Raw genomic sequence first — 27,771 nt, 5'->3', positions numbered from 1 at the left:
TTCGGCCGCCTTATCCGCCCGCCCACCGCCTCTCTGTGCGACGCGGCGGACGGAGAAACGCGAAGCCGCGCGCGCGCCCGACCCCCGGCCGCCAGGCCCCGCCCCCAGCCCGCCGGGCCCTGTTCCCAGAGCCCCAGGCCCCGCCCCCGGCCTACAGGCCCGCCCCCTTGGTCGCCCGACTCGGTCCCGCCCCCAGCCCGCAGGCCCCGCCCCGGCCGCCAGGCCCCGCCCCCCGCCGGCCCCTTTTGTTCCCTCCCGGAGCCGCGCCGCTTGCTCCGCGCCCGCCCGGCCCAGCCCCGCCCGGCTCAGCCCCGCTCGGCGCCCGGCGCGCAGACAGCCGCCCCTCCGGCCTCCCGCCCGCGGCCCCGGCCAGCAGACCCGCACGAGGCCGCCGCAGCGCGGGGCGCAGGGCTCCGGCGCCCGGAGGGGCTGCAGCCGGTGGCGGCGCGGCGCTGGGAGGGGCCGCAGCATCTTCGCCCCCCGCGCCCGGGCGCAGCCGCTGGGAGGAGGCCGGACGCCAGGCCTCGCGCTGCCTCGCTGGAGGCCGGAGGGGCGAAGGTAGGAGCCGCCCGGGACCGAGGGAGGGGCCCCTGGCAACAAAGGAGGGGCGAGGCGGGGGTGCGCAGCGCGGGAGGCGGCGGCGAGCTCGGGGCCGTGGGCGTGAGCGGCGCTGGCTCGGTGCGCCCCCGGGTCCCCGCCGTCCGCCGGCGAGGAGGGGGCGCTGCTGGGCGCTGGGGCCGCTCCCTGGTCTGCGGGGCCCCTGCTGGAGGCATCGCCGGCTCCGTCGGCGCCCCCACCCACGGACCGGGGTCCGGCCCCCTCCCCAAGGCGGTGCGGGCGGCTGGGCGCGCCTCAGGGCGCTCCGGGCTCGCGGGCCGGGGGTGCAGCCTGGTGGGCGCGGCTCCGCAGCCCCTCTGCAGGCCGGGGGTCGGGAGAACGAGGAGCACCGCCCCACCGGCTGGGGTCGCCTGGCCGTGCCCTTTGCAAAACTTGGTTGTAGTGCGTGGCGGGGAGGGGTGGGGCCGGGTGGGGCGCCTTGGCGCACAGGCCCCCCCAGGCTGGCGGTGATGGCTGGTGAGGCAGCAGATTTTCTGTCCTCCCACAGGGAGGGGCCCGGCCGCTGAGGATGCTTGCTGGGCCTCCAGGGCCCGCCCGTGTGGACCTTCAGGAGGGGCCTGGGCCAGCCTGGTGCCCACTGGGCAGTGCCACGCCACGCAGGCCCCAGCCACACCCTGGGAAGGACGGACAGATAGGGTCCAGGGGAGTCACACACCCAGTAGTGTGTCCCTCAATCTCTAAGACTCCTGTAAGATGCCCCCCGCAGGAGGCTGGTGGGGGTGGGGATGTCTTAGGGCTGTGGACAGAGGTGGAAGAGGGTGAGGGAGCACCTGGCGGGGCGCTGCCTCACTAATGTGCAGCGGCTGCCCCTCCTTCGTTGTAAATGTAAACAATGAGCCGTTCATTCATCCTTCCAGCTGCTGTCACCTGGCCCTGGCCCTGCGGACAGGTCCTCAGGGTGGTGGTGGAGCCCAGCCTGGCACACCAGCCAGAGGAATGAAATGGTGGGCGAGGTGGGAGCACAGAGGACGGACCCCTGAGGATGGGGTCCATAGGAAGCTTTGCAGGGCCAGGGGAACAGCATGAGCAAAGGCTTGGAGTTGGGAAGAGAAGCAGGGGCTTCTGGGTAAGTAGGTATGGGGTTTATATCAGATGTCCTGTTGAGGGAAGGATTGTCAGTTCCCCTTTGCCAGGTGGAACTGCTCACACACCCGCTGTAGGTGCGTAGTGGAGTGAGTCCAGGATGCATTGGTGTCCGCAGTGCCTGGGCTGGGAGGGATGTTGGGCAGCAGGCTCCAGGAGGAGCGTGGGGATGGAGAGGCGCTCCCAAGGCAGAAGAGCACCAGGGGGCATCTGCAGCCCCCATCTGTCTGCACCCAGCAGGCTAGGAGGGTGGAGCCTGGGGTACTGCACACAGAGCCCAAAGCCCCCAAATGGGGGATCTACTCACAGGGGCCCCAGTTCCTTTCCAGCGTTTGCTGTCCCACGTGGTGGTGAAGAGTCCCAGTGCTAGGACCTGACAGCCTGGGTTCAAATCCCAGCTCTTCCACTTACTAGCTGTGTGACCTCAGACAAGCCACTACACCACTCCACTTCAATTTCCTCATCTATACAATTGGGATACTAAGAGTATTTCTGGGTAGTGCAAATGGTTTATGTGCTCAGCTGCTAACCGAAAGGTTGGAGGTTCAAGTCCACCTAGAGGTGCCTCAGAAGAAAGGCCTGATTACCTGCTTCTGAAAAATCAGCCCTTGAAAACCCTGTGGAGCACAGTTCTACTCTGACGCACGTGGGGTCGTCATGAGTGGAACCGACCCAACAGCAACTGATGATAGTATCTGCCTTTAGGGTTGAGAGGGTTAAGTGGATGAGTGTGTTGACTTGTATGGACTGTGCTGGCCCAGAGTGACTGCATGTAAGAGCCATTGTTACTGTGCTGAGCGGCCCTCATTCACACACCTTGGGTGACAGGAGGCTCTTTCCCTCCCCAGGCTGTTTGTCCATCTTCAGTCAGCCCTGCCCCTGGCCCAGCTGTCCTCTGCTTCACTGTGGCCTCCGCCATGGGCTGCCCCCTCTGCCCTCCCTCGGCAGCGACGGGAAGGCCACCGTTCCCACAGCCCCAGCCATCCCTGCTGCCTGTTATGGGGGCCGGCTCCATCCTGGCCTCCCTTCCTTGGCACTGCCCCCCTAAAAGTTGATCCTGCCCTCCTGATGCCATCTGCTGTGCCCTGCTTCCGTGTCCAGAGGTGGGGAGCTATGTTCTTGACGCTCCTGGTTCCCTGCCCGGTGGTTTTTGGGGAGAACTTCGACCTTTGTGCAGGTTTAAGAGAATAAAAAAAAGAACATTTATCAGGTGCTTGCTCAGGCAGGAATGGCTCAGGGCTTAAATGCATGCGTTGTGGGTATTTTGATAATTTTACAATAAGGAAATTGAGGGGCAAAGAGGTGGTTCTGTTGCCCTCACCTGTTTGTGCTGTGTGCCTGGGAGATATGCCCCTTCTGCCAACCCACGCCACACCCCTAACCTACCAGGTTCATTTCCCTAAAGCACACTTTTGGTCATGCCCTCAGACACCCACCCGATTCGCTCGAGCACCAAGATTAAATGTGCTGCCTGGTTTGGGGCCAGCTCTGCTGACCGTGCCTGCCTTCCACCATGGCTCTCCCCACCACCCACAATGGTCATCCCCCCATTTTACAGTGAGTGATGGGCAGGGCAGAGGAGTAGCTGATCCCAGGTCTTTGGGATAACTTTGTTGCCAGGAACAGAGCCTACTCTAATTAGGCTAAGTGAGGGGGCTTCAGGGTAGGGAGCCCGAAGACAGCCCCTCCCCTGGTTTTCCTCTCTGGATTGCGGCTGTGTTTCCTCACCTCTCCCGGTGTCTGCCCCGTTGTTTTCCTGCAGCCTGGCTGTCTCTGGGTTGTCATCCTGGCTGCCCCAGATGGTGGCATCAGCTCGAGCCCCCTTGCAGTGAGGCTGCCCTCAGTCTCGGGGTCCCAAGGTGCAATTTCCAGGGAGAGAGAAGGACTGATCCAGCCTGGGTGAGGGCCCCCACCCTGTCCCACCCACTGGTGGGGGAGACCACTGGTCTCTAAGGCTGTGGGAGGGGAGGGTTCCCAAGAGGACGTGGGTGGAGGCAGTGCTGGGCCCAGCTGGCACAGTCAGCAGGCTGTGTTTAAGGTGCGTGGTGCCGTGCTGGGCGGATAGGGCATCACTGTCCTCAGGAGCTCACAGTCCAAAGGGGGAGGCAGACGCCTGGCCAGTGAACAGCAATGTGTAGGCACGTGACCCTCATCCCTCAGTAGCATGGTTCGTTGGGAGAACCCAAGTGTGCTAACCTGGCCAGGGTGGGGGGAGGACAGATGGGATGGCAGTGGCTGCCCACCTCCTGGCCCCCCAGCCCTGGTTTGGGGGCAGAGGGGGCTCTTTCCCTCCAGAGTATCACCGCCCTGCCCCCTACCACCCCCATCACACTCCTCTGCCCTGGACTGCCAGGATCCTTGCAAACAGAAGCAATAACACAAAACGCATGTTTCCAGAGGAAATGCTTCAAGAAGTTAATGAAATGTTTCCCTTCTGAGCAGAAGGCGGTACTTCCCAGGTGGTTTTCATTAACAAGGCATAAATTTGGGGCCTGTACACTTATGGGCTTCCGTCCCTTGCTTCATCCCTGGAAGGTGGCTCATCAGCCCTAACCATCTACTGATCTGCTTCCTTCTTTGCCCTTTGGCCTCTGTGATGAGGGGGGACTCTCAGGCTCAAGGGAAGTGCCTGGTTTTCCAACCTCCGCTAACTACAGAGGCCTTGCTGGGGGTGTCCATTACTGGCCAGCTCCTGCTTGCAGCCCAGCCTGGCCCATTCAGGCCCCACCGCCTCCCCAAATACCCCCCAACATGCAGCATTGAGGATGGGGTGTGGGTGATGTCGGGTGGCAACCAGCCCGCGATGTGTGGGTAACACAGCCAGCTATAGGTTTAGACCTGCCTTCAAGATCCTTTTAGTGAATTGGGAAGACATTAGCCCCTATCCTCCTGAAAATGTCAGCACTTGTAGAAACATCTCAAGGCCTGAGTAGAAGCCATGCCTCGATGGTGACTCAGCTCTGAGGGTTGCTCAGGGGAGAAGGCCACTGGGTGGGTGGGGTGGTCTAGGGGGTTACCTGGAAGAATAGGGCCTGGCTTGTGTCCTGAAGGTTGGGTGGATTTGGAGCAGTTGGGGAGGGTGTTACTGAAGGTGCAGAGGGAGAGCAGAGGACAGGTTTGGACAGTCAGGGAACAGAGTGTCCGGGGGCCCCACCACGGGAAGGTGGGCACCTGGTTGTCGGTCCCTGTGAAGGTCACCACCAGGGACGGGGTGACGTTTGGTGTCTGGATTTTTTTGCTACCTCGTGTCTTCTGCTCTGGTTGTTATCCTTCCTGATGTAGGCTGCTCCCTGCGCAAATCCGTTCGTCTGTGCCTTTCTCACTGGTCTGGCTTTCAGACGGGACTGTGCTGGCACTGGGAACCTAGAGGCCAGGACGGAAGACATCTGAAAGGGTCTTGTTTGTTCTTTATCTGATTCCAGAAAAGACTTGAGATTTACAGAGATAAATGCAGTATAACGAGATTAAAAATAAATGAGAAAATTGGGGCAAGAGGAAACCAAGGGTAGCAAAATCAAATGAAGCCAGAGGGCATTTGTGTACCTTTCGTTGAGGTGGTTTGACTCCCAGGTTTCTAGTGGGCAGATCAGGGGGAAGGTGGGTGTGGCATGGCTTTGCATTGTCACCTCGCTTCCTGGTGGACATGACATTGAAGTGTGAGGGGCAGCAGCTCCAGGGTGGGGCTGAGCAGCAGGGTTCTAGCCTCCTTGAGAGTCCTTGCTGGCAGCAGCCTGCAGGGAGCCAAGGGCTGGGGCTGCTCCTCCACAGCCAGGCTTTTCCACAAAGGGTTTAACTTTCTCCTTGATCAGAAACCAAGAACCAGACCCCACGTGTTACAGAGTAGGACTGCTCCATAGGGTTTTCTTGGCTGTAATCTTCACAGGAACAGGTCACGGGGCCTTCCTTCTGTGGTGCCACTGGGTAGGTTTGAACTGCCAACCTTTAGGTCAGTAGAAGAGCACAAACTGTGCTGCTCAGGGACGCAGGTGGTCAAAGATGGGTGAGAACCCGAGAAGACAGGAGTGAGACCCTGCCCCTGAGAAGCCCCCTCGTGGCCCCCACATGTGGGGAGGCAGAGGGGTGCAGAGAGCTGTGGGTGCACCCCCTCAACCACGGCTGATGGGAGGAGGTTCTAGGAGGTGGCAGTGCCTCAGAGCCTTGATGGAGTTCTGGGAGGGAGTTTGCTAAGGGGTTGAAGGGGGGTGAAGGCATCGCAGACAGAACAGGAATGGGGTACCAGTGGGGGGTGTCTCCAGGAGCAAGGCGACCTTCAGGGAGGCTGGAATGCAGGGGTGGGAGGGTGGCCAAGAAGCAGGGCAAAGGCTGGCAGGGTTGTGGTCAGCTGGCCAAGGTGCTGAAGGCTGCCTGGTACTGGGGAAGTAGGGCAACCGTCAGAGCTCTGGTTTCTGCCATTTGAACCATGTTTACGTTGTACGTTCAGTGACGTTAATCATGTTCACCGTCTTATGCAACCGTCACCGCTGTCTTCACAAATTTTTTCACCACCCCTGGCAAACTCGGTGTCCCTTAAGCTATAAGGCCCCTTCCCCTCCCGCCCATCCCTGGTATCCACTGATCAGCCTAGGCCGCCCGACCTCTTGCCTAAATCTCCACCCTTGGGCCCTCGTCAGAGGGAAGTTGGCCTTGGTTTTGGGGAATGAAAGGAAATGGTAAAGAGCACAGACTGCTTGACCAGAGGATCTGAGTTCACATCCTGGCTGTGTTTTTGATTAGCCACTTGCCCGCCCCGTGCCTCAGTTTCTCCATTAGTAATATGGAGCTAATAATAGTATCTTCCTCATAAGGTTGTTGTGAGAATCAGATGAGTTTGTATTTGTAAACTCAGAGAAAATAAACGTAGATTAATATAGATGTTACGTAGTATTCATAAAGCACTTAGAATGGTGCCTGGCGCACAGTAAACGCTACAGCCTGTGCCTCCTGTAGACGGGAGCAACTCAGCTGAGGAGGCCTGGGCCCTCTCCAGACCCCAGCCCCAAGTACACCCGGTACAGGTGCTGGTCAAACACAGCGAAGAGGCAAACGCTGTCCTATGGCCTCTCCCAGACTGTGTCTTCCCCCCAAAGTGGAGACACTGTAGACATTGGATCTCCCCAGTGGGGTGGGGCACTCAGCAGTCCCTGCTCATGGTGTTGTTGACAGTAGCAGTAGCTGGGCGAGACCGGCGAGTGTTCTGTGCCAGCACAGTGTGAGGAGCCTTTTAAGCCTCTGGGTGCCCCGGGGAGATGGGTTCCATCGTCACCTGTGTTGTGGATGAGTGTGGGAAAGGCCAGAGAGTACAGTGATTGTCCGGAGCTGGTTTCATGATCTTTTTTCCATTACTGCGGCCCCAGGAGCCATTTTAGGCATTAGATTCCCTGGTCTCCATCCGCCACAGACATGCTGTTATCTGCTTATACACTGTGCCCCTTTGGAGGACTGTAGACTTGTAATCTTTAAGATTTTTTTCACCCACTTTTTGCCCCATTGGAGGCCCCTTTTGGGAGTGCATGGCCCAGTTACTTGCTGGTAAGCGATGGAGTGGCCTCTCAGACCCAGGTCTCTGGGTTCCAAGTTTGGTGCTCTGTCTCCAGCTTCTTGGTCAGCGCCAGCAGCAAGCTTGTGCCCGGGCGCAGGGGACAGTCTGGGGATTCTGACCAAAGCTCAGGAGAACCTCTTTAGAGGAGCTTTGCCAGCTAGAGCAGGAGCACTTCTGAGAGGGGGACTCAGCCTCCACTTGATCACTGCCAGTGACTGGGGGCTCACTACCTATTTCTTCATTCATTGAGCCTACAGTCTGCAAACATCTGCTCATTGCTGGAGTTTTGAGCAGGATGCGGGTCCGCGGGATGTTGAGTTACTTCTCTCTGTCCTGTGTGGAGGTGACTCCAGGCAGTCCATCAAGTGTAGTGTCGGGGCGTGAATTAGATGCTGTGGGGTGTCCAGCTCAGTGTGAGGGGACGAGGGTCTTCATTAAGTAGCCTTTTTTGAGCTAATATGACCCAGGCGCTGCCCTAGGTACAGCCTTACCTCATTGCACTTTGCTTTATTGAGCTTCGCAGATAGTACGTTTTTTACAAACGGAAGGTTTGTGGCGACACTGTGTTGAGCAAGTTTATCATCAGCATTTTTCCAGCAGCGTCTGCTCCCTTCATGTCTCTCTCTCACTTTTTTTTCTCATTCAAAAATTTATGCACATACTGTTTTCTGACATTGGTTGCAGCCCCTGCAATGTGACAGCATGCTCCCCCTTTCCACCTTGGGTTCCCTGAGTCCATTCGACCAGCTCCTGTCCCTTCCTGCCATCTCTCCTGCTTTTGGTCTAGAATATCTGATTGAACTAAGAAGCGCTTTCCCCATGTGTATTATTTTTTGTTTTATATTCCCATCGTAGGGTCGCTATGAGTCGGAATCAACTCGACGGCAATGGGTTTTTTTTTTTTTTTTTTTAAGTCTTAGTCTGGAGAGTGTGCTTTGGGAGTGATTTCAGTTCTGGGTTAACAGGCTGTCTGGGGCTGTAGTTTCGGGTTCCGCCAGTCTGCGTCATTAAGTCTGTGTCACATTTTGGTAATTCTCGCAATATTTCAAACTTTTTCGTTGTTACATCTGTTATGATGTTCTGCGATTAGCGATCTTTGAGGTTACTATTGTAATTGTTTTGGAGTGCCACTCACCACTCCCATTTGAGACAGTGAACTTCATCAATAGACGTGTGTGTTCTGACCACCCCACCAACCGGCCATTCCCCCATCTCTCTCCCTTCCCTCAGGCCTCCCTATTCCCTGAGAGACGACAATATTGAAATTAAATTAATCATCTTACAGTGCCCTATTAGTATTCAAGTTAAAGGAAGAATCACACGTCTCTCACTTTAAATGAAAAGCTAGAAGTGATTAAGCTTAGTGAGGAAGGGATGTCAAACGCTGAGACAGGGAGACAGGCCGAAAGCTAAGCCTCTTGTGCCAAACAGTTGGCCAAGCTGTGAATGCAAAGGAAAAGTTCTTAAAGGAAATTAGAAGTGCTACTGCAGCGAACGCACGTGTGAAAAGGAAGCAGAACAGCCTTATTGCTGATGTGGAGAGAGTTTTAGCGGTCTGGATAGAAGATCGAACGAGCCACAACTTTCCCTTAAGCCAAAGCCTGATCCAGAGCGAGGCCCTGGATTGAACTCTTCAATTCTCTGAAGGCTGAGAGAGGTGAGGAAACTGCTGAAGAAAAGTTTGAGGCCAGCAGAGCTTGGTTCACAAGGTTTAAGGAAAGAAGCCATCTCCGTAGCATGAACGTGAAGGTGAAACAGGAAGTGCTGATGTGGAGGCTGCGGCAGGTTGCCCGGAAGATCTAACTGAGATCGTTGGTGAAGGCGGCTACACAGCAGATTTGCACTGTAGATGAAACAGCCGTAGATTGGAAGAAGATGCCATCTGGGACTTTCATAGATAGAGAAGAGAAGTCAGTGCCTCCTTCAAAGCTTCAAAGGACAGGCCCACTCTCTCGTTAGGGGCTAATGCAGCTGGTGACTTTATATTGAAGGCAGTGCTCATTTACCATCTCGAAAATCCCAGGGCCCTTAAGAATTATGCTAAGTCTACTCTGCCTTTAAATGGAACAACAAAGCCTGGATTGCTGAGTATTTAAGCCCACTGTTGAGACCTACTGCTCAGAAAAAAAGATACCTTTCAAAATATTACTGCTCACTGACAATGCTTGTAGTCACCCAAGAGCTCTAATGGAGCTGTACGAGGAGATCAATGTTGTTTTCATGCCTGCTAATACAACATCCATTCTGTAGCCCACAGATCAAGGAGTAATTCCTTTTTTTTAATGTCCTCTAAGTGAAAGTTTACAAATCAAGTCAGTCTCTCACACAAAAACTTATAAACACCTTGTTACACACTCCCGATTGCTCTCCCCTTAATGAGACAGCCCACTCTCTCCCTCCACTCTCTCTTTTCGTGTCCATTTCGCCAGCTTCTAACTCCCTCTACCCTCTCATCTCCCCTCCAGGGAGGAGATGACAACATTGTCTCAAGTGTGCACCTGATCCAAGAAGCTCATTCCTCACCAGCATCTCTCTCTAACCCATTGTCCAGTCCAATCCCTGGCTTTGGGAATGGTTCCTGTCCTGGGCCAGCAGAAGGTGTGGGGGCCATGACCACAGGGGCCCTTCTAGTCTCAATCAGGCCATTAAGTCTGGTCTTTTTACAAGAATTTGGGGTCTGCATCCCATTGCTTTCCTGCTCCCTCAGGGGTTCTCTGTTGTGTTCCCCGTCAGAGCAGTCATTGGTTGTAGCCAGGCACCATCCAGTTCTTCTGGTCTCAGGCTGATGTAAGTCTCTGGTTTATGTGGCCCTTTCTGTCTCTTGGGCTCATAATTACCTTGTGTCCTTGGTGTTCTTTATTCTCCTTTGATCCAGGTGGGTTGAGACCAACTGATGCATCTTGCTAGCGTTTAAGACCCCAGACACCTCTCTCCAAGGTGGGATGCATAACGTTTTCTTAATAGATTTTATTATGCCAGTTGACTTAGATGTCCCCTGAAACCATGGTCCCCAAACCCCCACCCTTGCTACGCTGGCCTCTGAAGCATTCAGTTTATTCCAGAAACTTCTTTGCTTTTGGTTTAGTCCAGCTGTGCAGACCTCCCCTGTATTGTGTTATCTTTCCCGTCACCTGAAGTATTTCTTATTTACTATCTAATTAGTGAATACCCCTCTCCCACCCTCCCTCCTGCCCCCCGCCTTGTAACTCTCAAAGAATATTTTCTTTCTGTTTAAACTGTTTCTTGAGTTCTTACAATAGTGGTCTTATACAATATTTGTCCTTTTACAACTGACTAATTTCACTCAACATAATGCCTTCCAGGTTCTTCCATGTTATGAAATGTTTCACAGATTCCTCACTGTTCGTTATCATGCGTAGTATTCCATTGTGTGAATATACCATCATTTATTTATCCATTCATCTGTTGATGGGCATCAAGGAGTAATTTTGACTTTCAAGTCTTGTTATTTAAGAAATACATTTCATGAGGTTACAGCTGCCACAGACAGTGATTCCTCTCGTGGATCTGGGCAAAATAAATTGAAAATCTTCTGGAAAAAGTTCACCATTCTAGATGCTCTTAAGGACATTCATAATTCATAGGAAGAGGTCAAAAGATCAACATTAACAGGAGTTTGGAAGAGGTTGATTTCAGTCTTCATGGATGACTTTGAAGGGTTCAAGACCTCAGTGGAGGAAGTAACTGCAGATGCGGTCGAAATAGAATTAGCAGTGGAGCCTGGAGATGTAACTGAATTGCTGCAATCTCATGATAAAATTTTAACGAATGAGGAGTTCCCTCTTATGTGTGAGCACAGAAAGTGGTTTCTTGAGATGGAATCTACTCCTGGTGAAGATGCTGTGAACATTGTTGAAATGACAGCAAGGGATTTAGAATATTGCATAAGCTTAGTTGATAAAGCAGCGGCAGGGTTTGAGAGGATTGACTCCAATTTTGAAAGAAGTTCTGAAATGCTCTCAAACAGCATCGCGTGCTACAGAGAAATCTTTCATGAAAGGAAGAGTTAGTCTATGTGGCAAACTTCACTGTTGTCTTATTTTAGGAAATTGCCACCCCAGCCTTCAGCCACCACCACCCAGATCAGTCAGCAGCCATCAGCATCCAGGCAAGACCCTCCGCCAGCAGAAAGATCACGACTCACTGAAGGCTCAGAGGATGGTTAGCATTTTTTAGCAATAAAGTATTTTTTAATTAAAGTTTAAAAAAAAAAAACCCAAACCCACTGCCATCGAGTTGATTCCAACTCATAGCGACACCGTACAGTTTCCAAGGCTGTAAACCTTTAACAAGCAGACTGCCACATCTCTCTTCTATGGAGCCCCCGGTGGTTTTGAACCATCAACCTTTCAGTTAGCAGTCAATCGCTTTAACCACTGCTCCACCGAGGTTTCGTAATAGACTATAGTATAGTGTAAACGTAACTTTTACAGGCACCGGGAAACCAAAAAATTAGTGCGACTCACTTCATTGCAACAGTCTGGAGCTGAACCTGCAACATCTGTGAGGTGTGCCTGTGCTGAGAACCCGGCAATGAGAGCGAATATACTACAAGAATATGCAGCGAGGATGAATCCCCTAAGTATAGCCCGGAGCAAAAGAAGCCAGGTACAAAAGGGCACATGTTGTGTGCCCTCGAGTCGATTCTGACTCATAGTGAACCTACAGGACAGAGAAGAACTGCCCCGTAGGGCTTCCTAGGCTGTCATATTTATGGGAAGGAGCCCTGGTGGCGCGGTGATTAAGCCTTAGCAGCTAATCAAAAGGTTGGCTGTTTGAACTCACCAGCTGCTCCATGGGAGAAAGTTTGGGGTTTGTTTTATTTTTGGGGGTCATCTTTACGGGAGCAAATCACCAGGTCTTTTCTCCTGTGGAGCCACCAGTGGATTCAAGCCGCTGATCTTTCCGTTAGCAGCCAAGTGCTTAACTGTTGTGCCACCAGGGCCTCTTAAAGGGTGCATAAAAAACAAAAAAGGGTGCATAGGATGTGATTATATGTTTCCACTTAGAATGAAGTTCGAAAACAGGCAAAACTTACTGGTGGTGTTGGAAGTCTGAAATTGGTCTCCCTGGGCTGAAGTGTGGAGTCTCCAGGGGGGAGTAGGTTCACTGGTCTTTTTCCAGCTTCTAGAGGCACCTGCGTTCCTCAGCTCGTGACTGGTTTCTCCACCTTCAGGGTCATTAGCATGGGCTGGAGCCCGCCTCGTACCGCCCTCTGCATCCCTCCCCGACTTAGAAGGACCCTGTGATGATATTGGGCCCCCCTGGATAATCTAGGCTCATTTCCCCATTTCAAGGCCAGCTGATGAGCAGCTTTAATTCCATCTGCCCCTTTAATGCCCCTTTGCCCTGTAACCTCGCATACTGACAGGTTCTGTGGACTAGGGCATGGACATTGTCGGGAGGGGGGAACTCTTCTGCCCACTGCAGGAAGGATCATGGTTTTTTCCCACGTGGTTAATCAGTTGACCTAGCATCCTTTGCTCAGGGCTGATTTTTAGTTGCTTGTGCAAACCCTGGCCCTGGGGAGGAGAAGCGGGCAGTTTTCCTGCACCGACCTTAGCTGGTCATGTTGGGTGGAGCTGCCAGGAAGTCAGAAGTGAAGGAAGCAATAGTGAGAGATGATCGGGCCAGCACCTTGGCCTGAGACATGGGATACCAGGGGCCCAGTCCCTTCCTGCTCTGCCCCAGTCACTGGGTGACCTCAGCAGGCCCTTCCCTGCCTGGACCTCTGAGCTCTGTCCGGTCTGGGTACCCTCTTGCTCAGCACAGCTTTCTGCATTTGGGCAGCTAAAGATCCCTGTCCTATTTGCTTGTTCCTTGACCTTGGGTGAATCGCTTCTCTGCCCTGGGCCTAGGTTTCCCATTCTGTCAAATGGGGATGGTAATGGGCTAAAGGCAAGCTAGAGGGCCACTTTAGCTGTGATTGTCCCGGGCCCTTCTCCCTGGGCCTGGTGTGGGATCCTGGCCTCAGAGCCAGCATCGTGGGCCAGCGGTGGGAGGGTCCCAGCAGTGCAGGGCCAGGGCTGCCAGGACCAGGTTCCGGGCCAAACTGTGCCCTGTTTTGGGCACACCAACATTGTTGTAGGTGTGTATGGACGTGTGTGTGTGCGGGTGTGTATGGGTGTGCGTGTGGGTGTGTCTGTGTTGTATGTATGTGTGTAGGTATGTATGGGTGTGTCTGTGTAGGTGTGGGTGTATGAGTGCACGTGTGTATATATGTGTAGGTATGTGTATATGTATGTGTGCAGGTGTGTGGAAGCAGGTGTGTAGGTTGCGTGTGTGTGTGTATGCATGTATGTAGGGGTGTGTGTGTGTGGATATGTAAGGCAGGGAAATATATTGACGTTCCTTGCCTGTCCTTGACCTGACATATCCCTGATTCCCTTTGCCCCTTGCTGGTGGTGGGGCATCAACCCCCTCCAAGCTTCAGGGTAGATGGCCAAGCCTCCAGTGTAAGGTAGACAGGCTGGCAGTTCCTGGGGCTCCACGGCCTTCCCAAGCTGTCAGCAGGGTGGGGCAGATGCCTAGTTACTGGGAGGTTAGAATCTAGGCTTCTGGACTCTAGGGCAGGCCAGACTCCTGGCTGCAGAGACAGCAGAGAAGGACTGGGCCGAGTGGGGTGTACCTGTCCTTTCCCTGCAGAGCCCCACAAGTATCCCTGCACCTCCCCAGCTGCCATCCTCTCAGCCTCCCTTCCCCCCTTGAGGCCCATCAGCCAGCTGGAGCCCAGGTCAGTCCCAGCTATGCTGTGGGGTTCACTGGGGTGGGGATGGGGTCCTCCCACTCTGGCTTCCCAGGTTCTATGGATGGTGCCAGGCCTTTGGGTGGAGCTGTGTTCTCAGGGGCCCAGGACCCAGCAGGGGCCATCCCCATCCTGTTCTTCTAGGGACTACTCCCTCCCTCCAGCCTGGGCTGGTGCCAGCTTCCCATGAGGCTTCAACTGGGCGAGAGCACAGGGTGGGCAAGGGGATGGGGTGGGGGTGGGGGAGAATAGACAGTTCGGAGCCAGCCCCCATCTCCCGGGCCCAAGGGGGAGCTGGTGTGAGGCTGGGAGCTTTGGCTTCCGCTCAGAGCTTCTCCAGGAGGGCTGTCCCAGCCCTGCCTGCGCTCTGCTGCCATGGCCGGGAGAGCGGGGGGATTTTGCCTTCACTACCTAGAAGTTCTCTGAGCCTCCAGTCCTCAAATGAACCCAGCTGCTGAGCGGGGTGGGGGCCAGCAGCGGGGCCAGCACAGGGGAAAGGCCGGTGCAGAGCAGACCCCTGGGGGCGATGGGGACCCCACGCTTGGGCCCCTGCTGGATCTTCATGGTGGGGCGGGGGTGGCTCCAGGTTTCTAGTGCAGGGTGAGCTGGGTGGCCCAGACCACACGAGAAAGGGCTCCCCTTCCATTCCGGGAGCCTTGGCCTGGTGGTGGGCACCTATAGGGGCCAGGCTGTGGGGCCGGCCGGCCTCACTTCTGGAGGGAGGGTGTGTGCGGGGTGGGGAGGGGAGGGGCTACTCCCTCCTCCCCAGCTTAGGTCTGTATTTAATTTTTTAATTTAAAAACAACTGTACTAGTGATGGTTGAATACCATGATAAACTGTTTAATGTCGCTGAAACATACACGTGAAGATTGTTGAAATGGCAAGTGTTCTGTTACCTCTGTATTTGCCACAGTTAGAAGAAAGATTATGAAATGTTTTAGGCCGTCAAAAAGGGATAGACAAGGACACACCCATGTACACCCCACAGGACTTAGGAAATAAACCTTATGAATATAAATGAAGCCTCCAGGTACTCGCCCCAGCTCTCAAAAACACATTTTCCCGCTGTTAATCGGGGTGCTGCAGTAATCATTCTGTAAGTGTCTCCTGGGACACCGGGGCCAAGCTTCCTGGTAGAGTGTGCCAGGTGGGTGTGCCTGGTGGGGTGTCCCAGGTGGGGAGGGCCCAGCGGGGTCTTCAGGTGAGGTGTGCCTGGCAGAGGGTGCCCAGCAGGGTGTTCCAGGTGGGGTGTCCCAGGTGGGGTGTGCTTGGCAGAGGGTACCCAGCAGGGTGTTCCATGTGGGGTCTTCCAGGTGGGGTGGGGTGTGCCTGGCAGGTGGTACCAGCAGTGTGTTCCCTGCGAGGACACCCTGGTCTCTAGGTGCACCTTCCACATAGTGGGCTGGGCTGCAGCCTCTCCAGGCCCTGTGCCCTCTGTACTCCCACCAGCCTGCAGCTGCACAGCCTCACCAGCCCTTGCTGTTATCTGGTTTTTGCCTTTTGCCCATCTGGTTGGGTGTGAAATGGGATCTCATTGTGGCTTGGATTTGCATTTCCCTGATTACTGGGGAGGCCTAGCAGCTTTCCAGGTTTGGGAATTTTCGATCTGACATCCTCTCTGTGAAGTTCCTGCACATCTGTCGTTGGGTTGCCCTCCAGTGGGTGCCCCAGTCCCTTTGTTGCCCCCACTCCCTCAGGTTACATGCTGTGGGCACCCTGGCTTAGGCCTCTGTGCCCTGGTTCTGTCGGTCTTGGCTAACTCCAGGCACCCTCCTGAGGGCCCCACAGTGTGTCCCTCACACTTGGCACGTCCCAAGCTGAGTCTCCTGCTCTCCTGGTCCCTCTCGGTGTCTAGAGACTCCATAGCCCACTGGGACCCTGGATGCCAGCCTTACCCATTCCCTTGACCCCTGCCACGCTGTTTGCCACCAAACCTTGCTGACTCAGCATCTGTCCCCTGTCCTGTCCCCTCAACCCCGGCCTCTGCGAACAGTCAGGTCTCAGTGTTGCTCCAAGCCTTCCCCTGCCTTGGTCCTCATCAGCTCCCGAGGGCCATTTTGCTGAATGTGGGTCTGGTCCTTCACAGCCTAACCTGGAATCCTGTCATGGCTCCTCATGCCCACAGGATGGGGCCCGATGCCCTGCCATGGCCACGAGATCCCCGCCGGCCCCACATCTCTGAATGCACTCTCTTCAGCCCCACTAAAGCACCGCTTGTTCGGTCGGCCTGGCAAAGCGTGGTCTATCGCGCAGTTTCCTGTACTGGGCTCCTGGACACTCTGCCCCTCTAGTGCCCAGACCCCCGCTCCATAACAAAGCTCCTCTCCTGTGCGGTGCTGCAGTGGTCCCTTGCATTTGAGTTGGTGGTAAGCGGGGCCTGGCACACAGGCCCCAGGCTCAGGAGAGGAGGGCTGGCCACCATAGTATGAGGTGGTTGGGGAGCACCTGACTGCCTCAGCATTGAGGAAGGGGGCGGAGGACCAGACCCTGTGTGAGAGCTGCCGCTCGGGGCGGGACAGGCCACAGAGAGAGCCGGGCCACGGCAGCATCCCTGCCACAGCACCTGCCCCTCCCAGCAGAGAGCCTGAGAGGGTGAGCCATGGCCCTGAGGCCATGGAGCAGCGTGTCTGGTCCCAGGAGCCCCATTGCCTGGTGCCCTCCCTCTCGCCCTCGGGCCGGTGCTGACAGGCCGGAGATGGGCTTTCCACTGCCCTACTTGGCACCGTTTACCCTTCCGTTGGGCCGTGCGGGGCTGTACTGTGGGCCACTGGTTGGTGGAAGGTTCTTGGGCCTTATCCCCACCGAAACTCTGCGGCCGCCACCCTTGGGCAGCTGAAATGGAAACCCTGAAATGCAGCCCGGGTTTGTCCTTGGTAATGGCAATTCAGGGTGGACAAAAGGGCCTGCTGGGGTGAATGGCCGCCCAGCCCTCCTCTGCCTCTCCCACACCCGCCTTGTCTAGGCCTCAGTCCCTGAGGGACTGCGTGTGCATCGGACCCACGGAAATAGTAACAGGCCGGGTTGTGGCAGCAGCTGCAATTTCCTCTGCAGCTCCTGGTGCTGGATTCATTGGGGGACTCGGGCAGGTGGGGTGCATTCTTGACTCGGTCCTCAGTGTTCCCCATGAGGCAGTGGTATTTTACCCCCTGCCCAACTTAATGGTGGCCCTGTGAACAACAATACCAAACTCTGCCTGGTCCTGCACCATCCCTGTGCTTGGTTGCAGATCGGGTAGTTGTGATCCACAGGGTTTTCACCAGCTGATGTTCAGAAGTAGATTGCCAGGCCTTCCTTCCCAGTCTGCCTTAGTATGGAAGCTCTGTTGAAACCCGTTCAGCGTCATAGCAACGGGCAAGCCTCCGCCGACAGTTTAGTGGTGGTTGGACGTGAGACACATTGTCTGGGAATTGAACCCGGGTCTCCTGCATGGAAGGCAGGCATTCTACCACTGAACCACCAATGTCTCCTTACCCCATTTTAGAGATGATAAAACTGAGGCTGTTGCTGGGCTGAGGTCCCACAGTGGGTCTGGGGTTCGGACCTAAAGCTGCGTGAGGTTCATCTCTCCTTCCCCTGCCTCCCAGGCCATTCCCACCAGCACAGTGTGGCCAGGGCCCATTTATCACCATATCCCAGCTTTTTCCAAGAAGCCCCTCTCTTCCTGTATCCCACGAGCTCACTTGGCTGAGTCACAAAGGAGCAGTTGGCCCAGGGCCTCCTCCCCCTCTTCCTGCTCACCACTCTCCCCCAGCTTTGGAGGCTGCGGAAGGGGTTGGGCGGCTGGCCCCTCCCCACCCGTCCCTGCTGCCCAGAACCGGAGCGGCCTGCCATGAATACCTCCTTGGTCTTGCTCCCACGGGCTCATCTGGTTTCCTTTGTGAACCGTGGCCAGCGGGTGCTCTCCCCAGAGGCCAGGGGTCTCACAAATGTTATTCCAGAGCTGTGCTGGGCTCCAGGGAAGTAGTGAAGGGCTTGGGTTGTCACTCAGCGGGTGTGACTCAGCGCTTCCACTGTGTAGCGTACAGCTTGGAGTAAGGTCCTGAGCTTTGGCTGCTCCACCGTGAGGTGACCACTGCCTCGTCAGGGGCTTGTGAGGATGATGAGGCCACATTCATGTGTGGCCTGGCACAGAAGCGGCTTTTCGTAGCTGTGGGAGCCTCTGGAATCTTCTCTGTGAGGAGAGTCCGTGGGGACCTGTGGCCTTTATCCACAAGAGATGTGCACCAGCTTCTGGGTGCAGGGCCCTGTGCCTGGCACCGCCCTGAGGCTGTTGTGGTCTCCTAGGAGTCAAGATGAGCAATAACGAGAATAGTACTGCATATCCCCTCCTTTTCAGCTCGGCACATGACCCTGAGCTCAGCTCTCTGTGGGCCAAAGGTGCTTGGGAGACTGCCTGGAGAAGGCAGCATCAGACTAGGTGTTCACGGATCAGGAGAGGTGAGGAGTGCCTCGAAGGCCATTGCACCAACTTGAGCTTTTGGGGAGCCTGGGAGTGACTTGACAGCAGCGGGTTTTTTGGGAGGGGTTTTATCTTTTATGTAATTGTTTTAAGTTGAGGTTTAACATGTAGCATGAAATTCGCCTGTTTGAAGTGTACAGTTCTGTGAATTTCAGTATAAATCCACAGTTGTGCACCTGTCAGCACAATTGGTTTTAGAATGTTTCTACCACCCAGCAAGGTCTCCTGCCCATTCACAGTCAGTCCCTTCTCCTACCCCAGGCAGCCGCTGATCTGCTTTCTCTACCTGTAGTTTGTCTTTTCTAGAAATTTCCATAAATGGAATTAAACAATGTGTAGTTTCTGTCTCTGGCTTCTTAGCAGAGTATTTTTGAGTTTTATCTATCTCATGTGTATCAATAGTTCTTTTTTGTTGCTGAATAGTACTCCGTTGTACGGATACACCGCTCTTTGTTTATACGTTTACTGGTTGATGGACATTTAGGTTGTTGCCAGTTTTTGACTCTCATGAATAAAGCTGCTACTGACATTGGTGTCCAAGCCTTTGTGTGGACGTACGGTCTCATTTCTCTTGGGTCACCGAGTCACAGGTATGGTTGGTATGTATTTAATGTTTTAAGAAACTGCTAAACTATTTTCCAGAGTGGTTGTACCGTTTTTCATTTCCACCAACAATATATGAGCGTTCCAGTTGCTCCACGTCCTCATCCACATCCCGGGTATTGTCCTTTATTTTATTTTATCTTTTGCCATTCCTGTACGTGTGAGTTGTGATTTCACTCTGCGTTTACCTCATGACTAATGATGTTGCCCGTTTTCTCATGTGCTTGTTGGCCATGCGTGTTATTTTCTTTGGTGGAATGTCTCTTCAAATCTTTCGCTCATTCTTACTGAGCTGTTGGTCTTCTTAGTGGTAAGTCGTAAGAGTTGTTCTTCATATATCCTGAGTACAAGTCCTTTGTTAGAGAAGTGGTTTGCAGCTAGCTCTTTTCTTTGGGTGGGTTTTGGGCAGAGAAGGGACCATGGGGTGGGGGAGCCTCTGCCTCAGGCACAGAGGGCTCTCTGTCAGGATTTCTTAGGTCAGGAGGCCCCTGGCTGGGCTGCTGGGGCAGCCCTCAGGGTGGGAGGGCTTTCCTTGGTGCAGGCTCCGCTGCTGGAGACCCTCACACTCGCCCTCTCAGGCTCAGTGAGCCCCGCTCAGGCTCGAAGATGCTGGTTAAGCCTAACAGCCCACAGAGAGCGAGGTCCAGAGTCCACAAGGCCAGCTCATTAGTGAACGGGCGACCTGCAGGGTCCATTGTTAGGACCCAGGGTGCAACCATGGAACCAGCCCGCCCGAGTGACTCCCGGGCCTGGAATTCCTGGGTGTGAGTTGATCAGGGTATTGGAATGCTGGATTTGGCAGGCTCTGGGCATGCCCAGAGCTCCTTTGGCACGGTACTTAAAGCAGTCAGCTGCTAACCGAAAGGTTGGTGGTTCAAACCCTTCGGCCAGTCCGTGGGAGAAAGATGGCAGTCTGCCTCTGTAAAGATTACGGCTTTGGAAATCCTGTGAGGCAGTTCTGCTCTGTCCTATAGGGACACTGTGAATCAGAATCGGCTAAACCGCAGTGGGTTTGGTTTTGGTCGGGGCATGCCCAGTACTCCCACTGGCAGGTACCTGGGTGTGTGGGTGCCACCACATGTGCCCCGGGGGGTACTTTATCCTCCACTGTCATGGCTGACAGCCCAGTGCGTGGAGTGGGTCCTTCCATGGCTGTGTGGGGGCAGTAATACTGTGTGATACTGTATTATACTGTGTAATACTGTGGCGGGCTCGTCTTGTTACCCCGAGAGCCGTGCTGAGGATATTTACACGTCCCCCGGAGCGTTGTGAATTGGCTTATTAGTCAGAACTTTATTGGTTGCAAGTAACAGCATCCCTTAAATAGGTTTAAACAAAAGAGAAGAAGAAGAAAACACAGTGTATGTGCATGTGGGGTTTTGTTGACTGATGGAAGTGAAATGCTCAAGTCATCAGCTTCAGGCTCAGCTGGATCCAGGCCCTCCAGAACCAGGGACTTGGCTTGTCTTTCTGGTATTGGCATCATTCCCTGGCAGGCTCTCCCATGCAGCAGCCAGGATGGCCCTGCAGCTCCTAGCTTGCCTCCTACAGCCAGGCAGCCCTAGGGCAGGCAGAGCACCTCTTCCTACAGGTTCCGGCCAGAGCCCAGGCTCACAGCGAGTGTCACGTCATCTCTTCACCAGCCCGCAGCACTCAGGTTGGCCAGGCCTGTGTCACTGTCCACTCCAGAAGTGGGCGTGGGTCGGCCCTACATACAGCATGGGGATCAAGAAAGGAGGAAAGGGTTCTCTAGAAGGGAGTGAGGTTCCGGAACCAAGGGCGAGGTGTGGGCCAGATGGGCCATGGGCACAGTATCCCCTATTGCACCAGCAGTGAGGGCTCAGGGCCCTTGTTTCCTGTGTCCCCGAGGTCTTGAGGGGGTGACGCTCTGTCCGCCTATGGTGCTCTGCGTCCTTCCCTATTGGACAGTGTTCCCTGAGGACACCCTGAACCCTGCTGTGGCTCTGGGACAGGACAGGGCCTGGCTGTGGTGAGCACTCCATAAACACTTGGTGCGTGAAGGGGTTGTGCAACAATTCTGCTCCTAGTGTATACCTAGGAGACTTGAAGGCAGGGGCTGAAACGCGCTGTACACCAGCGTTGACTGCAGCACTGTGCACAGCAGCCAGAGGTGGAGACCACCCAAGTGTCCACCAACAGGTGAAGGGAGAAACAAAATGTGGTACGCACAATGGGATATTACTCACCTGTAAAGAGAAATGAAGTCCTGATATTTGCTCTGACGGTGGGTGAACCTTGAAGACGTTATGCTAAGTGAGATCAGTCGCAGGAGGACAAATATGGTCTGATCCCCCGTACGTGGAATAATCTAGAACAGGTAAATGCATAGGGAGCAAAGTCGATCAGTGGTTACCTGGGGCCGTGGGGAGACAGGAACGGAGCTGAGGGGGTACTGGGTGTCTGTCTGAAGAGACAAAGAACTTTTGAAAATGGTCAGTGGTGATGGCAGTACAACGTGGTGACTGTAATTAATGTCACTGAACTGTGCACTCAGTTAACGGTTAAAATGGCAAACTTTTATATATATATTTTATCACAATAAAACTAAAAACAGGGGTGTGGGTAGAAGACTGGAGGAAGAGGCGGGGGGCGGTAGGCCTGTCCTTGTGTCTCCTCCACCCTGTCTTGCTGTCATCTGTTTCTCTGAGCTGACCCTCTAGGGGACTGGGGCATGGCCGCTCTCTGAAGCTCCCTGTGTAAAGTGCTTTTACCCCTGTAAGTTGTATATGGTCTTTCCCCTCTGCTCAGTTGTAGAGATAAAGCTCTGATGGTGGGATGGCAGGCAGGGGGCACGGCCAGTCTGTGGTGTGGGGTTGTGGCAGGTGGTCCACACAGGGGAAGGAGGGAGAAGGTCTGAGCTTCTCTGGGCATGCCCCTCTCCTGGGGTGGAGCGGGCAGTGTGGGGTGAGGGGAACAGTCAGCATTGTACAGCTTGCATCAGGTGGGTGTGGATTGTTGGCTCGTCTTAGAGGGCCTGGGGGTCGTTGGGAAGTGAGACCGCACAGGGTTGGTCTGTGTGGCAGAATCTGCACCAACGCAGGCTTCGTGGCCACACTCAGCCTGTTGGTGCAGTGCTAACCTGCATGGCCCTGGTGGGGGGCTCTTGGGGTAGTACAGCTGGTGCTGCAGACCCCCAAGTGTTTGCTCCTGGCTCTCCCTCCTGGCCCCAAAAGTGGGCAGACACGGCATTCCAGACCTTGTGGCCCAGCAAACCGTACATGTGTCAGGTGACCCTGGGCCATGCTTGCTGCCATGGCTCTGCGCCTCAGATTCGCTGTCTAGAAAATGCGGTGATGATGGTCCCTGCCTCACTGTCTTGGGGTGCTGGACTCCTGCGAAGGCTCTACGTCAACATCAGGGTGCTGTGGGGGGTGAGCCAAGGCTCTGGTGTCTGTGACGCTATGACATGATTGCCCCTGCTCTCTGCCCTCAGGTGACAGAGGATGGCAGAGAGGACGTGACTTGCATCGACTCGTTTACCCAGCAGTGGCGCTGCCATGCAGAAGCCCAGCGGCCTGAAGCCCCCCGGCCGTGGAGGGAAGCACTCAAGCCCCGTGGGCCGGACATCCACTGGGTCAGCCTCGGCCTCTGCTGCAGCTGTTGCCACCGGCTCCAAGGAAGGTGCGTAGGGCTGAGGGGCTGGGGTTAAGGGATCTGGGAACACAGGCTGGACACCAGTTTACTGGAAGTTCTTCTTTATGTCTGACTGTGATCCCTTTAAAAATTAACTAGTGAACAGGCATGGGCACGTGCTTGATAGGCATCATCCCTTTCTGTGTCCCTGACTCGGGGAGGTGGGTACCACTGGGGGCCTCATCTAAACCTGTGAAACTCAGTGCTCTTGAGTTGATTACGACTCATAGCGACCCTATAGGACAGGATAGAACTGTTCTACAGGGTTTCCAAGGAGTGGCGGGTGGATTCGAACGGCTGACACTTTGGTTAGCAGCCGAGCTCTTAACCCTTGTGCCACCAGGGCTGTGACTCAGGGATGAGGGGAGGGAGGTCTGGGGAAGTATGACACCTGGCCCACCGTCACTCGTCACTTGGCCAGGAGAGTATAGCCAGGGTTCAAACTCCAGCCTCCAGCCCTCCATTCAGGCCCCTTCCTGGTTGGCATCGAGCCAGCCCCACATTCTACACAAAGCCATGCCCTTTAACCTTTAGCCCATACCCTTTAACCTTTCCTTATCTGACCTGCTGGTGGACAGAGGGTGCCCACGGGGCAGGCATCAGGAGGCACCGCCCCCGCGGGCAAGATGGGTAGAGAACAGCTGTATTAATTTGCTTTTTCTGATGATAAAAGTAAGACAGGTCACTGTGGAATGTTTGGAAAGTTTTATGCGGGAGGAAAAAATAGCCATAATCCCACCCCCCGCCCAAGGCAGCCATTGTTTTTGATATATTTCCTTCCTCATTTTTTCTTACTTACTGGCAATCGTATTGCATATACACCTGGAAAACTGCTTTTTTTCCTTTTAACATGATCAGGTACATTTTTTCCTGTCAGTAAAAACTTTACACGATTACATCATTTTTAACGGCTGTAAAATATCAATCCAGGACCTGCTTTGTGGATACCGCCCTAGTCACTGGAGCTCTGATTCTGAGCAAAGCAGCTGTGGCCTGGCCGTCACAGGCTCCCAGCCAGGCGGGGGCGCTCAGTGCATGAGGTCCCGTAAGGGGGGCCTGAGTGGGTCTGGGAGCTCAGCACGGGCCTCCCAGAGGAGGGGCCACATGAGCCGGAGTCTGGGGGTACTGGTTCACGAAGTGAAGAGGGGGAGGCTTCACAGAAAGGCTCAGCGGCAGAGGCGGCACGGGAGTGATGGCGTTAGATGCTGTGGAGTCAAGTCCGACTCAGGGCAACCGGCATCCCCACGTGTGCAGAGAACTGCTCCACGGGGTTTTCAAGGCCGTGACCTTTCAGAAGCAGATCGCCAGGCCTGTCTTCTGAGATACCTCTGGGTGGGTTCAAACCGCCAAACTTTTGGCTAATAGTGAGTGCTTATCTACTCGTGCTGCCCAGGGACTCCTGTGGTGAGTATAAGGGCGCAAAGAAGGTGGGTGTGGAAGGAGCAGAGAGAGGCTGGGGAGTATGTTGATGAGCTGGGGGTGGACCAGCAGTGGGGGCGGGGTTTGGGCTTGTAGAGAGTTTTCCCTTCATCTTAAGAGTAGTGGGTAAGCCACTGGAAGGTTTTAAACCCAGGGGTGTATAATAGAAAGACCTAGAAAAGTTTCCTTACTCATACTCTGCAGTTGGAAATTGAGGTTGTTTCTTATTTTTCGCTTTGATAAATAACACTGTGATGAACATCTCTGAACACAAATCCTTGCTTCAGTTATGTGCTCCAGCCAGAAGGGTCAGACACTGCCCATCTCATCTGATTGGCACAGAAGTTTGGAGAGACAGAAACAGCCAGAAGGCAGACCTTGGGTGGGGTCAGGGGAAGCTTGAGCCAAAGGCATGGGCTGTTGGCAGGACCAGGTGCCTGGCAGAGCCGAACAACTAGCATGAAAGGACAAGGAAGTACCAGGCAAGGCTCACGGGCAGACCTACAGGGCAGCCTCACCTGAAGACCCAGGTCCCCGGAGCTTTCCTGAGCAAGAGAAGGAACTAGGCAGGAGAAAACCAGAGTGCACGGTGTTGCTGGTGGAGGGAGAGCGATGCAAAGGCTGTGAGGTAGGGATTTGGTTTGTTAAGGAGAAATAAGATAAGTTTGCATGGAGAGGGGCGTTCAGTGAGGTTGGGGAGGGTGGCAGAGGCCTGATCATGAAAGTCCAGGGGTTCAGGTGTGTTGTAAGTGTGAGGGGGTCGTTGGACGGTGGGCAGAGGGTCCACTGTGCCCATTTACATCCCTCAGACAACTGTGAGCAGGTTGGAGTTGGGGGGGGCCATGGAGGAGGCACGTGGCCATCTCAGCAAAGACATCTGTGCCCACTGCCCCAGCTGTGGGAGCTCAGGGAAGGGCTCCTGGAGGAAGCTGAATGGCTTGGCCTTGAGGATGGTGGGAACTGTGTGAGAGGAGGTGGTACCCTGCAGGCAGCGGGGCTCTGTCTCGTGAGGCTGAGGGTGCTTGTAGCCTTCTGTCTCCCCTGCTGAGTCTGCTGGCTGGTTGCTCCGATCTCCTGGTTTGGGATAGGGCTGGCGGTGGGTGCCTGGGTTCCACTTGGTTCAGGAGGACACTAAGCAACCCTTGGCACTCGGGCTGTGGTGTGGAGATGGAGGAGTGCCCTTCTCCAGGGTTGGACAGTACAGCTGTCAGTGTGGCCGAGAGTTACAGGTAGGACCTGCCTTCATGGTCAGGGTAGTGGGGCAGGCAGACTCCATCCTCCCTGGAGGCCATACTGCAGATGCACTGACCGGAGGGTGGGGAAAGGGCTGGCAGAGAGAGAGCTCCCTGAGGGATGCCGTGGAGACCCCACTCCTTCCTCCGTGACTCTGCTGGCCGGAGGTGGGAGGCGGGACCTTAGAGCAGAGGCCACTTTGGGGCTTGTGGGGTATTTGTGTATGTTGCTTTGGGGCCACGAGGGACAGACTCTGGGGGCTGAGAGGGGAGGTGGTGTGGGCCTCACCCCAGGGCTCATGTCTGGGTGGGAGGCAGATGTGCAAACCAAGCAGACCTGAGCCCATGGGGCTGGGAGGGAGAGACGTGTGTGGGCTGCTCAGGATGCTGTGTGGTTGTGGGGTGTTTGCACGGGTCTCAACAGGCGGGTGGGCAGGATTTCTTTAGATGGTAGCATGCAGAAAATGCTGTAGTTTGAAGCCAGGGTAACCATGTTGTGCCTGAGAGGCTAGTCTGTGCCTGTCAACCTGACGCGGTTATTAGTGGCACCTCCTTTCAGCCTCATGGATGTAGATCACGTGGTCACCTTATTTTCTTGCCCCTTCTTGGTAGCCACAGTGCTCATCAGCCCATTACAGGCTCTGAGAAGTCCTGCAGGGAACCTTCACTTTCCTGAGTAGCTGGTTTTCAAACATGTTTGAGCTGGGAAGTTAAAAGTTTTTTTTCATATGTAATCTCACTTATATGAACAACCCAGAAGAGGCAGATGCATAGAGACGGAGGTTTATCAGTGGTCACCCGGGGCCTGGGGAGGTAGTGGGGATTACTGCCTAAGGGGTGTGAGTTTCTGTTTGGGGTAATGAAGAAGGTCTGGACGCGGGTCGTGGTGATGTTTGTGTAACAGGATGGTGTAATTAATGTCACTGAATTCTACACGTAAAAAAGGTTGAAATGACGGTTTTATGTACTTACCACAATTTAAAAAATGGTTAAAATGGCAAACTTTTTGTTTTTATTTATATCTTACCACAATAAAATAAAAACTTTTAAAGTTTTTTTCTTTTTTTTTCTGGTACCTATCCGAAGCCCTGGTGGCGTAGCGGTTAGGTGATATGGCTGCTAACCAAAAGGTTGGCAGTTTGAATCTACGAGTTTCCCCGGAAACTCTGTGGGGCAGTTCTGCTCTGTCCTGTAGGGTCACTATGAGTCGGAATCCACTTGATGGCAACGGGTTTTAATACCTGTTAGCATCTTGTGGAACCACGTTTCGTGGGATGCTGAGGGAGCTGATCGCCCCCCCGGGGGTAGGTGCTGGGGTAGGTCTCCTCTCCTTCCGTGACTGGCAGGGACTGAGGACTTCTTGAGCTGCACTCTGCAGTTCACAGCATAGCACCATGATGGGCCCTGTGAGGCCCTCTTGACTGATTCTTTGTGTCCTGTCCTCTCCCTCATTGCTCCCCTGACCCCCAGGCATCTGGACCCAGGAGCCTGACATGGGGCCCTTTTGACTTCTGCCCTTCACTAAGCAGTACATCAGAGATGCTCTTCCATATAACTGGGAAACAGTTATTTTCAAAGATTGCTTAGTAACGTGAATGGCTTGACCATAATTTATATAATTGCTCTCCTATTATTGGCCAGAGCCCTGCTGGTGCTGTGGTTAAGACCTCGGCTGCTAACCAAAAGACTGCCAGTTGGAATCCACCAGCCTCTTCTTGGAAGCTCTATAGGGCAGTTCTACCATGTCCTATAGGGTCACTATGGTTGGAATCGACTCCTTGGTGTTGGGTATATATTATTGGGCACGGAGATTCAGCTTTTTATTTTTGTAAATGACAAGATTGTGAATCAGTTTTTTCTTTCTGAATAATTTCCATGGGAAATGGGCCAAAGATTACATTCCCAATTTTATTTTTGTTTAAAAAAATACATTTAATTAATTTTACCGCAAAGGTAACATGGGCTATGGAGTCCCAGTGGTGCAAACTGTTAAGTGCTTGGCTGCTAACCAAAAGGGTGGTTATTCAAACCCACCCAGCAGCTCTGCAGGAGAGAGACCTGGCGATCTGCTTCAGTAAAGATTACAGCCAGGAAAACCCTATGGGGCAGTTCTGCTGTGTTGAAATCAATTCTGTGATACCTAACAACAGCAACATACATATATCAAAGCTGATCAAAACGTGTTCTTTCAGTATGTGCTATTTAGTATACTTTAATATACCTCAATAAAAGTCACAAAGGCTCATTATAAAAGTTACAGGTTGACATAAAAATGACCCCTATTTAAAAACCAAACCAAATCCATTGCCATCAAGTCAGTTCCAACTCAGAGACCCTGTAGGACAGAGTGGAAGTGCCCCGTAGGGCTTCCAGGGAGTACCTGGTGGATTAGAACTG

The 27,771-nt window shown here is 54.2% G+C and overlaps 1 protein-coding gene and 1 non-coding gene across 8 annotated transcripts in view; one reads left to right on the top strand and one right to left on the bottom strand.

Moving 5' to 3' along the window:
- The first annotated feature begins 446 nt into the window (after nt 1-446).
- Nucleotides 447-27,771, top strand: part of CLIP2 (CAP-Gly domain containing linker protein 2) — a 73,298-nt gene continuing 45,973 nt past the window's right edge. For all 7 annotated transcript variants that reach the window (XM_023556020.2, XM_064296104.1, XM_064296105.1 and 4 more), the window contains exons 1-2: nt 447-558; nt 22,524-22,711. In XM_023556020.2, the coding sequence (XP_023411788.1) occupies nt 22,588-22,711 (124 nt within the window). In that variant the 5' untranslated portion in view covers nt 447-558; nt 22,524-22,587. The remainder of the gene's footprint in view (nt 559-22,523; nt 22,712-27,771) is intronic.
- On the bottom strand, nt 17,400-17,470 carry TRNAG-UCC (transfer RNA glycine (anticodon UCC)). Its single transcript has one exon. It is a non-coding gene; the product is annotated as a tRNA-Gly (tRNA).

This window comes from Loxodonta africana, chromosome 12 (genome assembly GCF_030014295.1).
Source record: "Loxodonta africana isolate mLoxAfr1 chromosome 12, mLoxAfr1.hap2, whole genome shotgun sequence".
Classification (NCBI taxonomy): Eukaryota; Metazoa; Chordata; class Mammalia; order Proboscidea; family Elephantidae; genus Loxodonta; species Loxodonta africana.
The sequence above is the reverse complement of the archived record's forward strand: the minus strand, read 5'-3'. Positions and strand labels throughout refer to the sequence as shown.